We start from the raw sequence: 24,337 nt of genomic DNA on the forward strand, positions 1-24,337 counted from the left end.
ATACATTTGCTGTATTAAAATTCACTGCAAAAGAACAAGATTTACAGCTACTTCTAATTTTCAGCGGGTGGATTTCAGCTCTTACCTTTGGCACTTTTTTTTTTTTTTTTTTTTTTTTAATTTGTGACCTAATTTGAAATTCTGATTTACGCTGTACACCTTGTTATTTTTTTTATCACATGTAAAAAATTGGAAATGAAAGTGTTAAACCAACTCCAAGGTGGCAAATGAAGGGCTAAAGACGCCGATACCTAGAAAACAGCGTTACGCCCCAAATAAAAATGATCGGTAAAATTTGTTATTAAAATTCTAGGAATGTTCCAGTTGTGACATTGGTTATGAGTCAGGAAATTGTCTCTTACTGATTCTCTGATGATTTCACTCAATCCGAGATGCAGAAATTCCACCTCCTGGTCTCGGCTCATGCCCCGGCCTCCCTAGTTCATCCTGCTTAGTTATCCTCGTGAGAAATCATGTTACACGGTTCCTTTAAGATCCTCCTCGTCTGCCGGTGAATGGTTTGAAGCACAAAGAATGGAGTGAAAGGGGAGGGGGGATTAAAGGACTCGGACGTACCGGCATAGCTAACCAATTATCGGAGCAGATATAAGTAAATTCAATATGAAATAAGTAAACAAAAATGATATTATTGTTTTTAAATTAAGCACAATCAATTTAGTATTGTTTTAAAATATTTGTATTTAATGTAATTGAAATATATATATATTATTATTATTGTTATTTTTTTATGTTTGTGATTTTGGAAAAATCCAATGCGTTGCGTTCAAAATATCCTGGCATAGAAACAAAAATGATGTTTATTTAAATATTGAGCAGATCAGACAGGCTGTCAAAATGAATGTTTCTAATCCGAAATCATGCAAAACTCTCTTAAGATTTTAATGTTGAGATCAATATAGCCCCTGTAACACCGAAATCAAATATTCTATGTTTAATGTTCCCGGTTTATTTTATGTAGTAGAATGTCGCTGTGATGTTAGGACTGCCTCTTATAATTGAATTAATATGTTCAGTTCGATTATTATCAGCCATTGGGCCTGATTCAAAGAATACAAAATACAGCCAATGGGGGAACCAAAACCACCTGTTTTAATTTGTTAGGTTAAAGATTCTTTGGGCTTCGTTACAAGATTGTCATGGTATAGTGAAATATATATTTTAACATGAAGACGTCTCTTTGAATCCTGCGTCTCCTAGTTGTCCCTCTTTTTATATCCTGCTCCACGTCCTTTTCCATAGGAAATTAATGTAATGGTATAGGGCCAACGTCCCATGATAATCATGTGTTTACAGCAATGGATTACGTTTGACGATGATAACTTAAATGATGACAGATGGCAAGCGTGTATTTTTGATTGCATTAAATGTGTCGTACAAGGATTTAAGGTGGCAATGATATCTGGGAACTTCCCAGGGTAAGCTTCGTCTCTTCTGGGGAAGAGGCTTCGTGATGGGGTGGGGCCAGCCCGGAACAGCCTTTAGTGGGTGGGGAGTAGGTGGAGGGTAGGTGGGAAATGTGGTGGGAAATGTGGTGGGAGTGGTTAAACGCCACTCCTTTGTCTACAGAGTCTGACCCAGAGACCCAGTGAAGCAGTGCTTTACCCACAGACTCTGTGTAAACCCCAGAGAGTTTCCAGGTATGTGCATGGCTGCCTGTAGATTCCTTCTTTTGGGGTGGCAGAGGGCTAGCACCCATCAGGCTTGGCAGAAAGTAGGTAGGATGTGGAATCATGCCAATAATTGCCAGTATAAATGCAAAAATAATCCATAACGCGTTTCGCTCATTGATTGGTGCTTACTCATTAGCTTTTTCAAGGCGTCATTCAACGGGTGAATCTGTGGGTGTGCGGCTGCCGACAGGAAACAATGATGAATTATCTACTTCTCATCACCACGGAGATCCAAAAAATTGTTGTGGGAAGTACAGAACATTTATTAAGATCCGTGTAACAAAAAGATTTATATACAAAGGTAAAGCAATCATACGACATTGCCAGGGACTGATTTACATCTATATTCTAATTAAAAAAAAAAAAAAAAAAAAAAAAAGGGGTATTTTCAAAAATCCCAATATCATTATATTGGGAGGGCCGGGATTAAGGCTCCTTTCAGTTTTGACTCTTTAGGCATGTGTGCAGTATTGTGGAAGATATACATTATTTTTTTCTCAAATGTTTGCTTTTAGTGAGGCTGTAATCAGGTGCATTTTATATTCCCCCAAAAAACACGGGACTACGACGGGACTCATGATCATTTAGCACCTGCTGAGTCCATGGACTCCTCACTCCCTCGCCCTTAACAGGTAAATTAAATCAATCTGGGAATCCAACCTGCTTCCTCGAATGGCTTTCAAAGTCCGTGTTTTATGGGATTCATGGCATGAGTCGATGTTTCGGTGTTAGAGGCACTGCAGCAGTAAATCAGAACCCACAGAAGCGTAACCTCCAGTTGATCACTTCTGACTGGTAAATAAAAATCAATCATTTGCTAGCAGTACACAATACATATAATTACCTTGTATTTCTTTGGATATTAGGTGACATTCAACTCCAGAGGATCCTTCAATACAATTACTGCTTCTTAACCCTGTGAGCATCAGAGTGTAGAACCACATCTCCCACTTAGAATTCAACCTTCTCTATAAATGATGTCACAGATGCTCCCCCCTCCACACAAATAAAAGAGGACATTTCCTGTTTTTCAGAAATATTTTGTGTATTATTTTAGTAAGGCCTGTTACAAGGTGGGATTCGCAGCTTAATGGTGGTATGTGTTTACATGCTGTCAGATGCATTTCTGGGAACAAAGGTATACAATAATACAATCATTACAATTAAACAGAAATAAAAAAAATCTAGCTGTCTTTGGGAAAATAAAGGTTTTTAACTCTCCTGCATCAAAGAAATTACAGAAATTACATTTTGAAAAATAATAATTAAGCAATTAGCCAGGAACCAGCCAACTGCATGGCTCCATAGCTTCCAACAACCTTATTACAGAGCGTTGGGCTTGAAACCCAACAATGCACCCAACCAGTATGTTACCGTACCAGTGTCACTGGATTTAATACTACTGTGGCCTTCACAACAACAAATCGCACTTGGATCGGCTCTAAAATAATACAGATAAAAATGTTGCAAAATCTTATTAGAAGACAAACATCACCGAGCTGAATATAGAAAAGTCCTTTCTTAAAAAGATCTATCCTAAGCTATCTCAAGCCCCTGAAGAACATGCTTACTTCTCCAGTGTTTTTAAAAAGTTTGTTCTAGACTAATTTGCACATATTAACCCCTTAATTACAAAGCCCGTACATGTACGGGCTCAAAATGCATTGTTTTCAATGGGTTTAGGGACCGCCCATTGTCCTTAAGGGGTTAACAGCGATCCACTCTGGCCTAGGCCCAATAAACAGGGTCCAGGGTGAGCTGCAGGGCCGGACTGGCCCACCGGGATACCGGGAAATTTCCCGGTGGGCCGGAAGGTCCGTGGGCTGGGACCAGGGGCAATTGCCCCCCAGGCTGCCCGAAATCTAATCTGAGCGGCCGCTGGGTGCTGATGCGGCCGGCGCTACTATAATACTTTTTTCTTAATTTAATATGGCAAGCTGGTCCGGCTTGCCATATTAAATTTTAAAAATGTATTAAAGCAGCGCCGGCCGGCGGCATCAGCACCCAGCGGCCGTGTGCGATGGCCGCCTAGTGATGGGAGCAGCGTGAGGGGTGAAAGCTCCGCCCCCTCGCACTGACCTTTCACCCCTCACGCTGCTCCCATCACTATGCGGCTGTCAGATTGCTGGGAATGTAATCTGAACGGCCGGTGCGTGCTGATGCCGCCGGCCGGCTCTGCTTTAATACTTTTTTTTTTACTTTATTTGGCGAGCCGATCCTGCTTACCATATAAATAAAAAAAAAAGTGTTAAAGTAGCTCCGGCCGGGGGCATCAGCACGCACCGGCCGTTCAGATTACATTCCCAGCAGTCCGATGGCTGCATAGTGATGGGAGCAGCGTGAGGTGGAAGCTCCGCCCCCTCGCACTCAGACTGCTGCAGCACCGGATGTCAGGTCAGTGAAGAGAAGTAGAAGGTGAGTAAAGTAATGTATTTTTTTGTACAAAATGTATAATATTTTTTTGAATGTGTTTTCAGCATGTGTGTGTATGTAAGTGTATCCCCCTATATGCCACTCTGCCTCCAGAAATGCCTTTTACCCCCCTATATGCCACTCTATCCCATGACATGCCTTTTAACCCCCTATATGCCAGAGTGGCATATATATGGGTATAAGGCATTTCTGGATGCAGAGTGACATATAGGGGATTAAAAGGCATATGATGGGACAGAGTGGCATAAGGCTTTTTTGGAGGTAGAGTGCCCCATGATATGCCTTTTAACCCCCTTTATGCCACTCTGCCTCCAGAAATGCCTTATACCCATATATGCCACTCTGTCCCATGATATGCCTTCTAACCCCCTATATGCCACTCTGCCATATAGGGGGTTAAAAGGCATATCATGGGACAGAGTGGCATATAGGGGTATAAGGCATTTCTGGATGCAGAGTGACACATAGGAGGTCAAAAGGCATATCTGGAGGTATAGTGGCAAAAAGGGGGTTAAAGGTATATCACGGGGCAGAGGGGCATATAAGAGGGTTGAGGCATATCAGGGAGGCAGAGTGGCATATGGGGGTTAAAAGGCATATCATGGGACAGAGTGGCATATAGGGGGGCATAAGGCTTTTCTGGAGGCAGTGTGCCCCATGATATGCCTTTTAACCCCCTTTATGCCACTCTGCCTCCAGAAATGCCTTATACCCCCTATATGCCACTCTGTCCCATGATATGCCTTTTAACCCCCTATATGGCAGAGTGGCATATAGGAGGTTAGAAGGCATATCATGAGACAGAGTGGCATATAGGGGTATAAGGCATTTCTGGATGCAGAGTGACATAGAGGAGGTCAAAAGGCATATCTGGAGGTATAGTGGCAAAAGGGGGGGTTAAAAGGCATATCACGGGGCAGATGGGCATATAGGAGGATTGAAGCATATCAGGGAGGCAGAGTGGCATATAAGGGATTAAAAGGCATATCATGGGGCAGAGTGGCATATAGGAGGGTATAAAGCATATCGGGGAGGCAGAGTGGCATATAGGAGGGCATAAGGCTTTTCTGGAGGCAGAGTGCCCCATGATATGCCTTTTAACCCCCTTTTTGCCACTCTGCCTCCAGGAATGCCTTATACCCCCTATATGCCGCTCTGTCCCATGATATGCCTTTTGACCCCTATATGGCAGAGTGGCATACAGGGGGTTAAAAGGCATATCATGGGACAGAGTGGCATATAGGGGGTATAAGGCATTTCTGGAGGCAGAGTGGCATATAGGGGGTTAGAAGGCATATCAGGGGTGCAGAGTGGCAAGCCTGGGGGCAGATGTGCATAACTCGGGGGTAGGTTGGCAAATAAAAGGAAAAAAAACCAAACATGTCTCAATCATAGCTTATATTAAATATGAAAAAAATAGTCTACATGAATTAATAAAGAAACAAAAGTTTCTTACCAGAATATCGTGAAGAATAATGTGATCACTGTTTTGTTCCACTGAACTTTTTCATCTAAAATGTTCGCAGTAGCAAATGTTTTGATCCCATTCTGTGTAATGTATTTCATTTATTAGGGCCTTTTAAAACTTTTGCTTTCTGGCATTTTAATACAAATAATGAGATAAAAAGAATGGCGAATAGTGTGACTCGGGTATGTATAAGGGGTGCGTGTGGTTAAAGAGCGCGACCGTGAGATAAACTATATGGGGCTGGTCTCCAAATTTTTCCAGGGCTGCTTTTCAGTCCCAGTCCGGCCCTGGTGAGCTGCAATCTCCTTGCCAAGGTCATGCCTAGGGCAGTGGTAAAAATGTCTCTGCATATTAATTAAAAAAGAAAAAACAAAGTAGTTCTGACATCATACTTCCCAATTTCTATTCAGAGACATATCATTTTTTTTTGTTGGTTGCCACAGCTTAACGACAAACTCAATGGAAACTTGAAATGAATGGACTCTTCCATTGTTGGAGGAGTGGTAAACCATCATCAGAACACGTTCGTTTGACTAATTATTATCAATTATAAGAATGATATAATATATTCATATATCAGCGAATGGATTTGTTAAGAATTAGCTCTTGTTGCCGATTGATGACCTGGTTGATGATGCTTGATGACCTAGTTGTAAAATATACAAAGATATCTCACGGATATTCAAATGCATAATAGTCAAGTGAAAACCATTATGTTGCCTTTCCAGGTATGTTCTTCAACGTGGAGCGATCAATGGACAAACAAAGTACGAACGAGGCACGTCTAATGTTTTACAGTAAAAAATTATATTTGTTGAATGCGTTTTCTGTCAATTTTGTGTAGTGCCAGATGTTCCTTATTACATGCCAAATTTATGTTCAATAGAAAGCCGGCTGGAAGAATTACTTACTAGCTAATAATGGAGTGCAGGAACAATGTAACAAGTGTGAGTGCTACACTAAGGGTATTGACGCAAAGCCAAAAAAATGGGAATACATATTGTAATATTATATTTTTTCACTAATTGGACTTCAGCGTGGAGCGCTTGGATCCCTCGTGCTGATCCTACAATCAATACACCAATATAACAATATAACAATTGCTTTACGACAGCATGCCAAGTGGCAAGTAATGACTCCTGGCACCAAATAATAATAATAAATAGTTTATAGTGCTTGTAGGTTGGGCTAACATTATATTCATTTGTTTTTTTAAATGACGCACATTTTCTATTATTCTTACAATGGCTGAACAGATGAGATTTTGGAAAGTAACTAAAAAGTTCTGAAAGGTTATAGGTTAATAAACAAATCCAATGACTGAGCCGGTCCAATTATTGATACACAATCAGCTTCCTATTCATAAAATAATATGGTGGTGTAGAAAGGAAAGAGGTATAGGTTGTATGTGTGCGGAAACAGCACGCGCCATATTTATGAAGGGTATTCCGGGGAAAAGCCGTACATCAATCGCAATTAGGTCTTTGCCTGAGAGTAAATCTGTAAAGCAGGTCTGGACTGGCCATCTGGCACACTAGGCTAATTCACAGTGGGCCACCAGCCATCAGTGACCCATACTCCCCCAATCCGCATAAAAACGTAGCATGCGGCTACGCATATGCATCCATCAGCCGCCCCTATGTCATCAGCCGGCCGCTGGCCTTAAAGAGCCAAGGTCATCTTGTGATCGCCACTCCGGCCCCGATCAGTAGCATTAAGAGAGAAGGTTTTGCCACTCTACAGATCTCTGGTCAGAAGTCACCTAAAGTACTCTGAACATATCTAGTTTATCTAGTTAAAGTTCAAAGGGCGACTAAAATGATTACATAAACAAAAACACCATGCATAAAAATACAGTAGATTTGGCATTTTGTATCCAAATCTAAACTGTATCATTTATCGCACCGATTTCAACGTCATAGATACTAAAGAGTTATTTATTTCTTATTACACTAATTAACCCCTTCAAGACCGGGCCGTACCAGATACGTCATTGATGATGCGCGATCCAGCGTCACTATGAACGCTGGGATCGCGAGGGGCGGCATGTTGTTATCTTATTGGAAGTGTAACCAAAACACGATTGTGCTCTGAAATAGAAACATTTATGAACAATTGTATCTATCATCCAAAAGGATCTGGCTTGACAAAGGTATAAATACCAATCCAGAAACTATTGGATGAAGCATAAAAATTGTTATTTTACATTTAAAAAAAAAAAGGTTAGTTTTAGGAATTACAGAAAATCAAGAATTGGTGACACAGACCCACTCCTTGCTGTTTATTTCTGACATGTGACCTCATTCACATCATCTTATTGGTTAAAAAGCAAAGAATCCATAAAAATAAAAAATACCATTGTTTACCTTTGTTCCAAAGCATTCTCACTAAGGAGAATATGTTCTCTGCCGGATAAGTCATCTGCATAGCACAGCCGTCCATTTGAATAGAAGTCCTGTATAAATCAGTTTTCCATATTGTCTCCAGTAGAAGCCATTAATGCTTTGAAAGACCTTCAGAGGCTGCTATGTTCTACAGCCTTTAAAAAATCAATAAGCATTTACTCATGAGTGGAACTCCTTGTACGTACAACTCATTCCCATTACCAGAGTCTCTAACTGACCACCTCGATGGGTTTGTACAGTGATAATTGGGCTCACTTCTTGAAATAATTTTTAATAGAGCTATTCCACTTTCAGAGCTTCTAATTTTTTTTTTCTTCTCAAAATGATTGTTTTGGAGATTGTTGGATTAAAAGTAAAGGAGTGATTTACCTTGTACGTGAGATCTGTGGCTTAAAGTGTCAGAACTAGAACAGCAATGTTCTATTCTGAAGTTCTCTTGCTTCTCCTCACCCAACCCTCGTGAAAGCTGGGGAGAGGTAGCTTAATAGGGAGGTCAAGTTTATATTCGTTACATAATAGTCATGATATGAATAGTCAGAAAGTAAAAAAAGGCTGCTACACCGAAATGCCAAATGTAGGATTTAGGAAACGGAACAGAATCCCTTTAACCATCATAGACTACCGGCGGCCTAATTTACATATGATGTTAAACATTTGACGACATTCCTAAAAATAGTAATTTTTTTTGTATTTGACGTACTGGTTCAGCTTTAAGAAAGGGTTCAAACCCACTTTATTAAGCCTGATATCGGCTATATGAGCTCTAAGCTTGCTGTAGACAGTCGCGTAAAAGTAGGAAGCATTATATCCTTTTTTTCTTGTCTAAATTGTGTTTTCTGAGACACCTCGATGCCAAGACCTAATTCGGCATCCGTGTGACCTCAAATCACAGGGTATGATATTAGAAGGGACAGATATGTATATTGATAATAAGGGATACTACCCTTACCCTGCATCCTTGTTTCTCCTTCATTATATAGCTAAGGAGAACTACCTACCCCAGTACCCTCATCCCCAACATTGAGGAATAGGAAGTAGGGTAAGTAGGGTTCTGTGATCTCCTTGCAACCGGCATGCAGCTCATCAGATTCCAACACTATCCTGTGCTCAAAGTCCAGACCCGGACACTGGGCAAACGCCATTGGGGCCGCTGGCCGACAGCTTCACGATCAGCTTCATCCGCATATATCAAGCTGCCATCCGCCCTTTCATTATCGGGCAACTGCTAGTCTTAAAGTGCCAGGGCCACCGCATCATAGGGTGTTTAAAACGGCAACAAGCGTAACGAAAAAAAATGGACCTTGTGGGTTTTTTTTGTTTGTGTCTTATTCTTAGATACTTTGCTTTGTGTACACTGTAGGGCTTTCATCACTTGCGACCCACCGTAAGCATAAAGAAACGTTGGGTGGGTAACAAGGATCCAGAATGTCAAAATAATCTTACCCTCAAAGTGCAGCTAAGAAAGAGCTTTACTACATGAATCTCTTCTTGTTAAGCGCATGCACACGTCTATGTTTGTTTTTTTTTCTCTTTGGGGGATTTCACAAGCCTAGGGGAGTAAGAATAACAATCTGGCACTATGTAAAAATATCAGTCGCATAAATATGTGTCACCGGAGCTAGCAATTGTTCCAACAAAGCCCTGCGAGTGACAAAGCTACCATGTCACGAAGGCATTTACATTGGCTTTGAAGTACGTATTATCCTATCATTACACTTCGGAGACATTAGACACAGGGAGAGCCTTTGTAAACACAAAATACCGAGATGATATTGTACGGTTCGTTCAGATTAAATATATCTTATCCTTAGATTTATACCGCCACTTTACAGCTTCTGAAAATGACTGTCTCAGCGCTGAAAAGTAATTCCACCCTGTCATATTTGTCTTTGGAAATTGTAACAAATTATGGTGATTTATAACATCAAATTCAAGTCTTCCATTTTTTTTTCTCCCCTCCCCAGAAGGGAACATCGTCGATGTTGAGATCCTAGACCATTCATTTATTCTGGTGGAAGGTGACAATGAAAAACATGTTTCATCTCCTCGGCATACAGAATGACACCCCTTTTCCTTTGAGGAGAGGCTGTCAACATAACTCAAGCTGTCACGGCACCCATACAAAGGGAAGTGGAAGGAATCTCAGGCTCCCCTACCTGCTTCCCTGCTAATGAGCTGTGACGGCCTCCTGTGAACGGTGAGCTTCACCGATTCCGACACCCCTTGACCTATAATGCTCTCCTTCCAGTCAATATATGTTACCCTATCATCTGTCAGTCCGTCACGGGGTGGAATGTCTTTAAAAACCACCGTTTAAAGGTTTAAAGAACCATAGGATGCGTTACAAATGTGCTAAAGGTTATATCTGCCCAGGCTGAGTCTCTTCTGAGTGGGCTTTAAAGTAGGGGGGTATATTATACTACGGCAGAAAAAGGATTTTAGAGATCGAATGCCTTTTTTTTTTGGAGTTTTAAGTATTTGGTGGCTGCGGCATGCGTTCTTGTTTTATGGTTCAACACACAGGGCACACAAAGTAATAGCTTTTAAAGGCGATTTAGTTCTGGTTTAGGACTGAAATTCTTCATAGCCAAGCCACCAAGGTCCTTACTTAAAATAAAAAATAATAAATAAATATATATATATTACTACGCAATTGGTTCATGTTCTACTTTGCAAACAAAGCTGCATAATGATATGATGTTTAGCAAGAGAGTGGTAGTTAAGTGGAACAGCCTCCCAACAGAAGATGTATGAGGAAATTTAAGCATGGGTGGGATAGGCATATCTGTGAGACCAAAGACCAATTAAGGTTTGAGTTCTGTGTTTCTAAGTCTGAACCCCTTAGCACTTTCACGCTGCACAATAATTACACAGGAGAAATGGGCATTTTCCTCCTTTCTAACAAAATGGTCCACTTTGCTTTTGATGGCCGTCCTGCTGGGTTACTTTTAGCAGATTAAAACTCTTCTCTGCCGCTACTTCCAGCTTCATGGAGCTCTGGAGACCTCGCTGTCTGCCGGTGGCCTCAGCCAACTCCTGATGCAGAAATCTCAAGGAGACACAAAATTACAGAGTTGGATATTGTCTTATGAAGGATCAGGGTGGAGGAGATGGTTTCATTTTAGTGCTGATAGGACAGCAATGTCTCCAGTGCTATCTCCTATTCTCCACGAGGCATTTGATGGCATTCTACAGAAAATATGAATTAAATAATTTCCCTTTTCTTCCCTTTTCTTCTGAATGATTATTCCTCCCCACTAAATAAGCTCTTCCCATTTGTTGAACTGCAAGGAACTTCAGGACATGACATTGTTCTGATAATGTCAACTGTGCCACAGATCTCATATTCCACAAGGTCAACTTTGGGCAAACAAAAACACAAGCTATAGGCGGTTTTAATGAATAAATTTGCCTTTGCTTTAAGCTGTGACAGTGACCGTTCCCCTTTACGTAGTAGAAAACAGACAGCAGAATTCACACAGGAGTTGTGGTTATAAGTCCCTCGATTTACTATTAGTAAGTAACTGACGTGTTTCTCCATGAAGAAGAGCTAAGCTGGCCCTTGAAGAAATCTTGCTGATTTAACCATACATTATACAGGGCCAGCCAAGCAGCAGAAGCACACTGGGGTTGGACCTTTCGTAATGAATAATAGTGATAATAAAGATAAAAGTTAATAATAGTAATGATAATAGATAATAATAGTGATAATAGTTAATAGTATTAGTAGTGCTAATACATAATAATAGTTGATAATAGACAATAATAGTAATTATAGTGATAATAGTTGATAATAGTGATAATATATAATAATAATAATAGAGATAATAGTTAATAGTAATAGTAGTGATAATAGATAATAGTTAATAATAGTAGTGATAATAGATAATAATAGTTAATAATAGTAGTGATAATAGATAATAGTTAATAGTGATAATAGTAGTGATAATAGATAATAGTTAATAGTGATAATAGATAATAGTAGTGATAATAGATAATAATAGTTAATAATAGTAATGATAATAGATAATAGTTAATAATAGTAGTGATAATAGATAATAATAGTTAATAATAGTAGTGATAATAGATAATAGTTAATAGTGATAATAGATAATAGTAGTGATAATAGATAATAGTTAATAGTGATAATAGATAATAGTAGTGATAATAGATAATAATAGTTAATAATAGTAGTGATAATAGATAATAGTTAATAATAGTAGTGATAATAGATAATAATAGTTAATAATAGTAGTGATAATAGATAATAGTTAATAGTGATAATAGATAATAGTAGTGATAATAGATAATAGTTAATAGTGATAATAGATAATAGTAGTGATAATAGATAATAATAGTTAATAATAGTAGTGATAATAGATAATAGTTAATAATAGTGATAATAGTTAATAATAATAGTAGTGATAATAGAAAATAATAGATAATAATAGTTAAAGTCAAGGAGGTGAATCCTAACTTTCCAGTAAACTCCCCTTTCAACCCATGTACAAAACAATCATCATCCAGTAGAAACTCTTTAAAACGCTGAAGTAACTCTACAAACCATGCAGAAAGTCCAAAGTGTTTTCAATCTGAAAGAGTTTGTCGCCATTGTCAAACATTTGTATAAAAAAAAATATCTGTTCTTTTCTAGCAAAAAATCAGTTAAAAATGTAAACACAGATTACACGGGTGAAAATGACCTTTTATACAACGTCCCACAACCCTAATAATATGACTTTAGTGAAGCAGACCTTGTAGGGTTTTTTGTTTTTATTTTGAAACAATTAGTTAACTATTCTCAACGGAAAACAGGCAACGGCAAAGATACAAACATATTTCAACAAAATTAATCAGAAATAAATAATTGAAATAGCTTCATTAAAAGTGATTTGCATCGCTCGGAACATTATGCCGTTTGGGCTCCCAGCATTAAGGTATTAGGGCTACAGTAAGTGTATGTAGAAAGCAATTTACAAGATTTGGGTTTTTTTTTTGCTAGTTTCAAAAGCAGTAATAATTAATATGTCCTTATTCTGGCAGCTGAGAGAGGACAAAAACAACAATAATTGAAAAGTACCTACAAGGCAGGATAACAGACAATTCGGGGTCTCACGTGACCAGTAAAAGTGTACGTGCTTTCTTTTCATTTATTGTGAATTTGGTGCAATGTATATAGACTTATTAAGCATTTACTTTTTTCAGTTTTTTTTTTAGTTTTCCACTAGTGACCTCCTTGTCTTATAGGAAAAAAAATAGCTTGTTTTACGTAGGGGATGATGGCTAAATTTTAGCACTGAGTGGTTCATTAAGTGCTTAATTGAAGCGTGTAGATAATAAATTAAGAGTATCGTTGTGTATCACACAATACTTTTCTGGACACATTTTAATGAACACGTTCTTGGAGGACCTTCTATATTGAACCATTTCCAGATTCACTTCAAAGCTTAGGGTTCAAATAGAAATTTCAGGGTGCAGTACCTTTTTTGACCTTTGGTGGCGCAATTTGTCATGGCCTTATGCCTATTCCATGCTTGCTTAAACTCCTTAACAGTATTAACCTCTGCTACTTCTTCTGAAAAGGTATCCCCTGCATCCACTACCCTTTTCTGTAAAGTAATATTTCCTGATATTGCTTTTAATCCTTTGCCCTTCTAGCTTTAGACGATGTTCTCTTGTGGTAGTATTTCTTCTTTTAAATAAACGCTCTTCCTTTATCAGATACCATCTATCATTTTATTTTTTAGAATTTACTTATGATTTTACAATTCCCTTTATCAGCTGATACATATTAATGTATTCAAAAGAAAACAAATGTATTAATTTAACACAGGATAACACAGCAGAAATACAAGTAAACTGATGGCTGTACCACATTGACTCTAATGAGCTTCAGTTGTGGCAATGATGTACGCTAACAATAATTACATTTTTCTGGGCAGTTAGTGATCAGCCAAATGTTAGTTTTCATTGGAGATACAGATTTACCGAATTTTAATTTTAATATTTAAATCAGTGTTATCTAGAGAAAAAAGAACTTGGGGCCAGATCTTTTCTGTAAACAAAAACAGCAAAGCATGTCATGGTCAACACTGTCCATTCTCTCTGGTTCTTTAAAAGGTTAATGATCGCTAAAATGTATCGGGAATTAAAACCTTTTCAGCGTTTACGATAAGAAATGTTTTAATAGTCCAGACTTCTTTTCTACTTCCTACAATGTCCATTTCAAGCAGAGAACTGTACCCCGCCACATCCATCACTTCCAATTACGCCATCCCTCGATTCATATAAAAGAGTAAAACGTAGTGGAGATGATCATTATAACAGTACCAGTCCCACAGAGGACTATCGTTGCCAGCGTTTGGTGATCGGAATCCAACTTGAACTGCGCTTTTTATCAATTTCAATGTTTTTAGCGACACACAGAGTCATGGTTTTTACCCAAATCCTGAGTCTTTGTTCTCATGTCAGGATTAAAATAAATACGATGGCTCCCAGTCTAACCCAGTGAAGGGATTTAAACACGCATGGCTCCTGAATCTAAGACTAAGTCTAAGGACTGATTTAGATCCGAGTCTCTACAGCAGGAACAATGGGCAGACCAGACGGGTCGAATGGGTCTTACGGTCTTATGTTTCTACGTAGTCTAAATTGAAGGGACTATACCAGCTAAAGCAAATACGTTTCCACCTTAAATTTCTTCCTATGAAGGTTGAATCACATTCCAACAATACTATTAACCCTTTTTCAAAGTACTTTCAGTTACTCTGGCAAAAACGGTGTACGCTTGTCACATGACCGTTAAGTGTTCCTGACAAAATTATTATTTATTAATAATTATTAAAGAATTATTAGAAAACCACCTTTGAACTGTATATTTTGTGCCTCCAATAATTGGCAAAGCCAGGAGGTATATATCGCCCCCTTCAGCTCGGTCCCGGGAACTGTTACATTGTTTGGCCCAAAACACAAACCGATTGGTATAACCCAACTCTCAGGCCATGTATAAGAAATATTATATATGCAGACTATTTATATATGTGCCTTTTTATTTGATGCCCAATTACTTATTAACTAGTGAAGTAGTATATCAAACAGCACCTGGATAATCTACATAGAAAGACAGTTTGTGATAAATGGAAAGCTATTTTCACTCTAGCTTTGTCCCAGATTTTGCATCTGGAATACGGTAATAAATAAACAACCACATATCATGTATCATCTAGAACTTGGCCAGACTGGAGTCAATGTAGCAGCTGAATATGTATCTTCTGGTATCTAACCCATAAAACACTGGATCCCCCAGTAGAAAGTGGTTCTTAATGTGGTGACCAGCAGATATTTTCCATAAGATGTCTCTTCTCTCAGGATAGACAATGCCTGGCCCGGGGCATTTTCCGGGGCACATAACATGGTTTTCCTAATGGCCAATCTAGCCATGTCAGTGTCCAGAGCAGTGGTTATTCTTTCGACGTGTATCCACAGAGTATTACTGGCATGTGACATACAATAAAGTACAATAAAGTAAAGGCATCGAGTCAATATTTAGCAAAAAAGGTCCATATTTAGCATGGCAAAACTGCAGTTATTCTAGTGCAAATGGAAGGATCAGCAGAAATAATACATCGGTTTCCATGGTGACTGCTCCACAGCATTCTAGAGTGAAACGCAGTAATTTTCCATTACTGTAAACATTGGCTTCAGGCTCCGAGTTGTAATAATGAGGGACATATTACCCTAATTTTATTCAGTGTGTACACATTTACATCGCAAGGTCACCCCTGTGTTTATTTGCTCTATGCAAATAACGTGTGATCTCTAAGTAGGTGCTTTATTGATTCACAATGAGACCGTTCTCATGTTATGTGACTTTGTGCTGAATTTTGCTACTTGTTAAATGACCCGTTCTTTTGCCCAAAGGTGCCGGCACGATGACAAATTACTTGTGTATTTTGCTTTTTTCCTAACGAGCACAGTTCTCTTCCTGGGGTTCTCTCAACGTATGCCATCAAGCTGTTGTAGCTTTATAGCCCAATGATATATATCCTTCCGGGATCAAAAGAAACCCCCCTTTACTGACATTTTAGTACCTTATATTAAGTATGGTATTTGTAAAAGGACACTCTCATGTCCCCCAAGAATAAATATTAAAATACCACGTCAGGAACCCTCTTTGAGTACTTAAATATTAATTCTTCCAAAATATAATAAATACTTACCGCATGTAGAAGCTGCAGCCCTGCTGCAGCAGCTGCCCTCCTCCATAATTCTCAGATTCTTGACACTGGTTGATTGTCTGAAGCAGCCAATCGGTGGCAAGGAAGCACTTCCACGGTGGTCTGAACAGACTCTGATGTGAATTGCCCCAAACACATTGCAGAACCCCCCCCCCACCATGTTGCTATCATATGCATTAAAGGATATATAATGGCTGGAGTGTCCCTTTAAGGGTAGTACTCGACATAATCGTCTGGCTTTTATTTTTATATAAAAACTCATTATCTATGGTAAATATGGTGTGATTGTATATATATACACACACACACACACACACACAAACATTCAATATATACAGATATATATATATATATATATGTATATAGGACAAATACACCTCAAGACGTTTTCAAGTGACAGCGACGTAGAGAAACCTCTATAGGTGGCCGACACGTGAAAAATGTGGTAACCGCTATAAACATACATATATCACGCATTATCCCTTTAATTAAATTACCAACAAAAAGCAGCTAGCATGAAGTCTGACTGTTTGAAGAACTCTTTCTTACAATGGATTCCTCATCAAGCGAATGAAAATGTAAATGTTATTTTGCCGTCTTTTGTCATGGCTAAAATTAGACGAAAATTGGGAAATCAAAATTCTGCACAAGAGCTAGCCTACATTAGTGGAAAAAATGAATTAATCATGATTAATGTTACTACAATGAACACCAAATGAATTAATAATGACTGGGCACCTGTTTAAAAAATGTGTTCATTTTTCTACGTCTTTTCAGTTGCTAATGACAATTATGTCTTGATTCTCAAAGGAACCCATTTAAAAAATAACATTTCGGGGGCCTAAAAAAATTAAAATAAAAATGAAATCGCATGAGAACTCTTTTGATGGAGGCAGAGGACAAAGCTGGGATACAAAAGGGGTTATATGGAAAGTTTGGAAAGTGATTTATCATCGTAGCAACCAATGAAATGCATGCTGATTGGACCATTAACTGGTTGCTATGGTGATACGACATTACCTCATAATCACTTTTTTCATGTCTAATCCCCAATGTTCGGGATCTATCTTCTATTGTATGTGGTATTCACGGTACAGGGCGATCATCCTATCAAAGGATTGTGGATACTTAGAACGGGAATAAGATTCTCACCGGACGGATCGGTTCCGGGGGCGTGAAAAAAAAGGACGTGACTTTCACGGTGATTTGCGGGGTATATGAAGGACGCGGTATATCACTCTCCTGCATGGCAGCTTTGGAATAGCCTCTGAGCGATACAACGTCTCAGAGGATACTCTCGGGCCTCCCGTGACAATAGACGCTTTGCCGAAATGCAGGACAGCTGCAAATATTTGCATACACTCATTATAATATAAATGATCTCGCGGTAAATTGAAGAATTGCAGTCGTGTAAAACGTGCAAAAAAAAACCGACAAACCTGGCCCAAGGCGAAAACAAGCCGGTATTATTTATGTCTGTTCTCGGGTACTAAAATAATACATTTGTCTATTTTGAATCCACTTTTTTTTCCGCCCCAAATGGCTAGCTGGATTACAGATTTCTGCGAAGGCTATTTATCACGGGAAATGGGGGGGGGGGGGGGGTTGCGTTTGTTCAATATGCAATAATGTTTCCTGTATACATTTTGAAACAAGGTTAGGGTTTAGGTGATTTATGCATTTACTATATATTGTCGAATAGAGCATCTTGGACAGATGTCCTTGTGACATCCCGTGAGATCGAAAGCCAAAGTCTCCCGGAGAGCTGTGTTTATTCGCGGCACCTGCTGCCTCGCTGAATAAGCTATTCTGGATCATCGTGCAGGAAAATAGGGCTTTATCATGAATTTTACACCCTTTGGGCATGGAAGAAACCCGTATCAGTTACAAACACCAAGACACCCCATTACTGGATACAATAAACATCCTCATCGAACCATTCCAACTCCCATGATGCTCAGTCCATCAAAAGGCAAGCTCTGCATTGTAGGAGTAATAACTCCCAACATCGTGTAGGTTAAAGGTTGCCGAACAGAATGGGTGCAAGGGGCTCGTTGTGTTTGTCCTTTAAAGTGGGTTAAGGTAGCAGGTCTGTGGCCCCCCCCAATTTACTACCCCCTCCCAGTGCATTATTTTAGGAGGTTTGACCATGCGCGAAGTCATTCGGAAAGGACTTTACGTTTTTGTTTTGAAGATTAATTATTTGAAGTATCCCGTATTTTTCTGTTCTTTAAGTACACGACGCTCAATGGTGAGTATTTTCAATCAATTGAACCAATTAAACAGTTAAATTGTCACAAATTAATACCCTCTGCCACGTTACGTATGTTTTGCGAAATGCAGCGTGTATTTTATTAGTAAAAATTATGCATCAAGTTCTGGGAAGGACTTGCTCTTCGGTTAGGGCAGGGCAGGGGGGCAATTAATAATCTAAAGGGAGCTCTTTATTGAGCCTGCTGCGGCAAAATTATCTCTCAGCCTGACCATTAGGTCACTCACAGGATTTTATTTTATCCAGGACCCCTCACAAATGGCACACAGAACCAAAACGTGCAAGATAATAGTAAAATTGAGTGTTTTAAGCGTTTTTGGCTACTTCTGTAGTATGCAGGGTTTAAGAGCTGAAGAAGCAGCCATTTCCTTTATCAAAAGTAGAGCTCCCAAGAAGAAGTTTAATGAAGGTACAGACCTCTGTATTTTACACCTCCTGGCAGGCTTTTCCCTGGGGAAACCGTCTGGGGACTCGTCCTAATATCGGAGCTGGAGGTTCTTATTTGCTGCGATGACATCACGGTTGGCTGCGTTGACATCAGAAAGTCCCAAGTCGTTGACTGTTTTGAGAAGCTGGCAGGAGCTGAAAAATAGAGTTGTACGGCTTTACAAAGCTGATGTCTAACAGTAGCTCGCTTTAAATGCGAAATTAATAAAATATAGGGATTTCTGCTTAAAAGGCCTTTTAACCTTGTGGTATTAAAAAACGGGTAGCGGTACTAATTAATTGCAACGTCCTGTTCCAAACACGTACTGCAAACATATGTTACTCATAATGAGGCGCAAATGTTACACCAGAAGAGGTTAGAATGAGATCAAGCACCTTTTATTCACTATAATCCAAATGTTTGTGAATTTATAGGCTTGTAATCACGGCATTAACCCCATAAATACCTCCAAAGGATCACTCAAACAAAGTTTAGATTTAAAAAAAGAAAACCGTGAACAAACAATGCAGAAAACTGGGAAAATAAACAAGAAGTGAGAACAAACTCCTTTCAAGCTGATCAAAATCAAGAATTAACCCCTTGAAATCCAGTGATTTGAGCAAAGTACTGTAAATGCATCATATTCTAATAAAAGCCAAGTAAACTTTATTTGCTAAATAGTTTTTTTTCCCAGTAAGACGGGCTGTGTTGGTCCTGTATAAAACATCATTAAATAAGTAAGATGCTTTATAACACATATAGGTTAACTATTTTGCATACATTTTTTTTTTTTTTAAAACCCGCAGTCGGTGCTTTAATGGTAAAGCAAAAACCGGTGCAAAAAAAGGTGCTGGTGCCCGTAGCGGCCACGACAGCCACCAGTATCCTCCAGTCTTCATCTTCGTTGGCCCTGCTCCAAAGAGAGATGTGCGGCCCCTTTCTTCGCTCCCAGGCCAGAAGACTGGATCTTCTTGAATCACTGGAATCATTGTCTAAGGGAGAGGTAGCCCTAAGGCCACCCCACTCCTCTCACCAAACATAACAACCCTACAAGGGAACCGGTTCCACCATTGCCATTTCTGGTGATTAAAAAAATGAAAACATGCTTTTTTTTTTTTACTACTTTTAAAATCAGAGCCCGTGTTTTTAGAGGATTACGAATAAGGGCAGGAGTGTCTCTATTATATTATTTAAGGGTAATTTAGCCTTTCACATGGATTAACAATTTACAATGCACGGTTAGGACTCGAGACCTACAAACTCCATAACCGTATTCCCAATGCAAACCAGTCGCATTTTTAGTGCGGTGACCAGGGCTCTCGTCGTCTTGGGTAAATTAGGTTTTCATTGTAACCTTCTAACACGTCTCGTTAAGTTCCCTTAAGTGTTTGGCACGGGGTTGTGTCTAAAACGTCTGCCCGTCAACAGCTGCTTGGTCTTATTGACTATCCTGCCCTGACCTTGATCTAGGCCTTTGGCTGGGAAAGCCTTGATCTAGGCTTCATAAGCATCATCAAAGCTCCAATCAGACAACACACAAGAGGTCACATGGACCCCCAAGTACTGATCTTGACCTGTGGGTCAATGAAACCACGCTTAGCTCCAGACCATTTAAAAAAAAAGGGAAAACTGATCCAGAAGATACTCGTTCTTAGAAGGTATCTTTAATTAATCTTACAACTGTATGGTGCGGTTCTGAAACGTAGGCCAGGCTCATTACGGCCGGGATGATTTACTATGTCTAATTATAATCACTGTTGTTATATCAAGAGATAAAGAAGAGTGCCGCGGCTAATTATAGCTTATGGCTCCGAGGTATTGTTTCTTATGCTAATATTTTTTGCGAGTAATATATGGTGAGTGTTAGTTACCATGTGCTGTGCTTTCTTTTGATTTACTTCCCATTAATTCTACGTCAAACGCACTAAAAAATGATTTATATAATCTCAGACCATTATGTCGCCTTTCGGTACAGCCATATGTCAAAAAAAGTGCAGAAATGTACCCTATCACGCTGGCTACATCTTATTATTTCTGGTGCTAAAAATAATTACAAATTTGGAAAAAAAGAGAAATATGAGCTGATGTAGGACCGCATGTATGTCATATATCAGTATTTGTTAGCATTTGCCGATAAACAAGGTTTGAGTATAAGATAGAACAATATTAGTCAACTAATGGAAAATTAAAGGTGCTGTGCCACCTACTGCTGAAGGTAACACTTTTTTGTACCTAAATGGGGCATTAGAAAGATTAAATATCAATTAAATGCTCAAAACCTAACAGAAATAATTATTTTGCCACATTCATAATTTTTCAGGGAATTCTTTTCGTGTGACACAAAAGCGGGCACTGATAGGTTGTTGCCATAGAAACAGAAAGAGCTTTGTAAAAGTTTTTGTGTTGCTTTTATGATAAATGCTTCGGGAGAAAAGCATGAACATTTAGAACACTTTAGCATGTCCAGTGAAGAACTATCATTTTATGAATCCATACATTGTATAAAAAAAAAAAAAGAAAGAAAAAAAAGTCAAATAAGGAATAAATTAGTTTGAAAAATACTGGCAATTACAATTTACAATTTGTAGATAAAACCCAGAGCTGTATACACTAATGTAGGTCAGCATTCACAAAAACCTAATTTCCTTTAGTTCCAATAACCTTCCTTTATCTGCAGACCTGGAGGCGCCATTGTTATCAGTCACGTGATATTTTAGATGACTTTCCCGGCTTAAACACCACGCTGAGCTGATGCTTTATGGCAATGCCAATGAAGTCCGCTCCTCCATAGATTTTCATAAATCAGATTAAGTCACATTAAGACTGAGCCACTCTTTTTGTTTCCCACAGGCAGTATTATAGGGAATCATGGGAAGTCATGGTGTTTGTCCAGTAGATCGGACCAGCGACGGGCTGGGCCGGGGGGCAGGAGGGCAATTGCCCCCCAGGCCGCCCGAAATCGAATCTAAACGGCCGCTGAGTGCTGATGCTGCCGGCCGACGCTACTTTTTACTTTTTTTTTAAATTTAATATGGCAAGCCGGATCGGCTATTAAATGGAAAAAAAAATTGTATTAAAGCAGAGGCGGCCGGCGGCATCAGCACCCAGCGGCCGTATGCGATGGCCGCCAAGTGATGGGAGCAGCGTGAGGGGTGAAAGCTCCGCCCCCTCGCACTCACCTTTCACCCCTCACGCTGCTCCCATCACTATGCGGCCATCAGATTGTTGGAAATCGAATCTAAACGGCCGCTGGGTGCTGATGCTGCCGGCCGGCGCTACTTTAATACTTTATTTATTTCTTTTTAATATGGCAAACCGATCCGGCATATTAAATAAATAAAAAAAGGATTAAAGTAGCTCCGGCCGGTGGCATCAGCACCCAGCGGCCGTTTAGATCAGTTTTCCAGCAGTCTGATTGCCGCATAGTGATTGGAGCAGCGTGAGGGGTGAAAGGTGAGTGCGAGGGGGCGGAGCCACTTCACTTGACTTGCCTCCCAGGCCTTAGGCTGCCAGCCCACCCCTGGATTGGACTAAAATAACAGAGTGAGAACAAAAAGTCGAACTATTTTATAAAAAAAGAATAAAGTTTTTTGAAGACTATTTTTTCATCTGATACTAGTAATAAAAAATGGTGGTGGTCCCTTTAAACACAGTAACATTGTGACCAAAAATATGTGCTTCTATAAGACCTCCTCTCTCCACAGTGCAGGAAGCGGATGCGTTGAACAGGTTTTATCCCCAACAGCAACAAGAACTGTCGGAAAAGGTAAGTGTGACACATTACTCCTCTTCTCTTCTCCTGGGTCTGTGTACTTAGAGGATTCATTATTCTACTCCTTGCTCCAAAACTTTTCAATGTCTACTTTGCTGGTTCCCAAGTGGGGTCAGGTGATGCAGAGTATTTCCCAAGTTCTTCACAACTTGGTCACAATAAAATGGTCACAGCAGATGGTAACTGCGGGATAATTGGACCTCACTGAATAGACTAGGAGGCAACATGGATGTGATATATCAAACTAGGGTTACTTCGGAACCAATGTAACTCTGTATTGTTACGGTTTCACAACATACTCCGTTTCCCAGACACTAAGCTCATCATCTAAGTTATTGATTTATATATCGCCATCATATTCCGCAGAGCTGTACAACAGGAGATGTAGTGCATAACAATATAAACTCACAGAAACAAAAGGTAAGGAGGGCCCTGCTCGAAGGAGTTTACAATCTGGGAATCACGGCAACTTAAAAATTAAATAACGATGGGGTATTTTTTACTATTTTTTTCTTCTTAGTCCACAAAATGACGACTTAACACATTTTTTTAACCATTAACCGCGAAATATAAACAAAAAAGCAGCAGAATTGCAGGTGGTGCTGACATCTATTTTCTGCTTTGGTATATTTGAAAAAAAATCCATGTATTTTTGCCAATGTTTAAAACAGTCATTAACATATTTTTATAATTAGTGAAGCTTTTTTTCCCTCGCTCTCAGCAGATTAACAATTTACACATTTTTTGGGGTCATCTGGTGAGCCCTGAATCAGTTGCCCAGATGATAATTTATGGTATCCCTGTTCAAGGTTAAATGTAATCCAGATTTAGAATTAATAATTACATGGCTTTGTGCGGAGACCCGAAGGTCTCACGTTGGCATGTAAAACACACAGCAGGTTCATCTACAGAAACAACAAAGCTTCAGTGCTTAGCGAAAGAACATGGAGACTAAAACAGCACGGCCCGTCGGGTGATGAGAGCACGGGGGGGAAAGGTTTTCTTTTCAATAATGGAAAGAAAAAAAAAGCTGACGATTCATTCCCCATTTCAGAGAAGGATGGAGGCAGGTTGCGCAACAACCTGACATTTATGCAGAGCAATTCTTACATGATGATTGCTTAGTTTCATTAGATATTTTGTCAAGAGAGGACTGGCCCCTTTTGGCCCTGGGGGCATTTAAAACCAAGTGCCCTCCCTTACTCACCTGCCTAGAACCTGAACACGGACACACATACCTTGCGTGGTGCCTAAGCTCATCAGGAGGTCACCTAATGTTGCGTTACATGACTTCACTGACCTGCCGACTTCATTTATGCTTCTCACAGTATGTCGGCCCAGTTCAGACCAGTTGTTTTTATAGAATTTGGACTGGACCAGGAAGCTATTCTCCCCTAGTCCAGCCTGCCTGTTTATTAACAGGGAAATAGCTATGATCCCTCCTTTGCCCAACTGTAACCATTACAACCTGTGGCATATTTTGTCCTAGACATACTAGATCTAGGGTGGAAGATCGGGGGGGGGGGGGCAGGGTTCCATTTAATGCCACTGTGAAATGGGCCAATTAAAATAGAGATCACTAATCTCCACAACCGGTTTATTAACCCTATGGAGGACTGTTCCACCCAACAA

At 39.5% G+C, this 24,337-nt stretch overlaps 1 protein-coding gene across 1 annotated transcript in view; it reads right to left on the reverse strand.

Moving 5' to 3' along the window:
• Nucleotides 1–24,337, reverse strand: part of LOC128497934 (double-stranded RNA-specific editase B2-like) — a 167,257-nt gene that overhangs the window by 42,884 nt on the left and 100,036 nt on the right. The window contains exon 2 of the mRNA XM_053468174.1: nt 18,924–19,088. Coding sequence (XP_053324149.1) covers nt 18,924–19,088 — 165 coding nt within the window. The remainder of the gene's footprint in view (nt 1–18,923; nt 19,089–24,337) is intronic.

Source organism: Spea bombifrons, chromosome 5, assembly GCF_027358695.1.
Source record: "Spea bombifrons isolate aSpeBom1 chromosome 5, aSpeBom1.2.pri, whole genome shotgun sequence".
Taxonomy (NCBI): Eukaryota; Metazoa; Chordata; class Amphibia; order Anura; family Pelobatidae; genus Spea; species Spea bombifrons.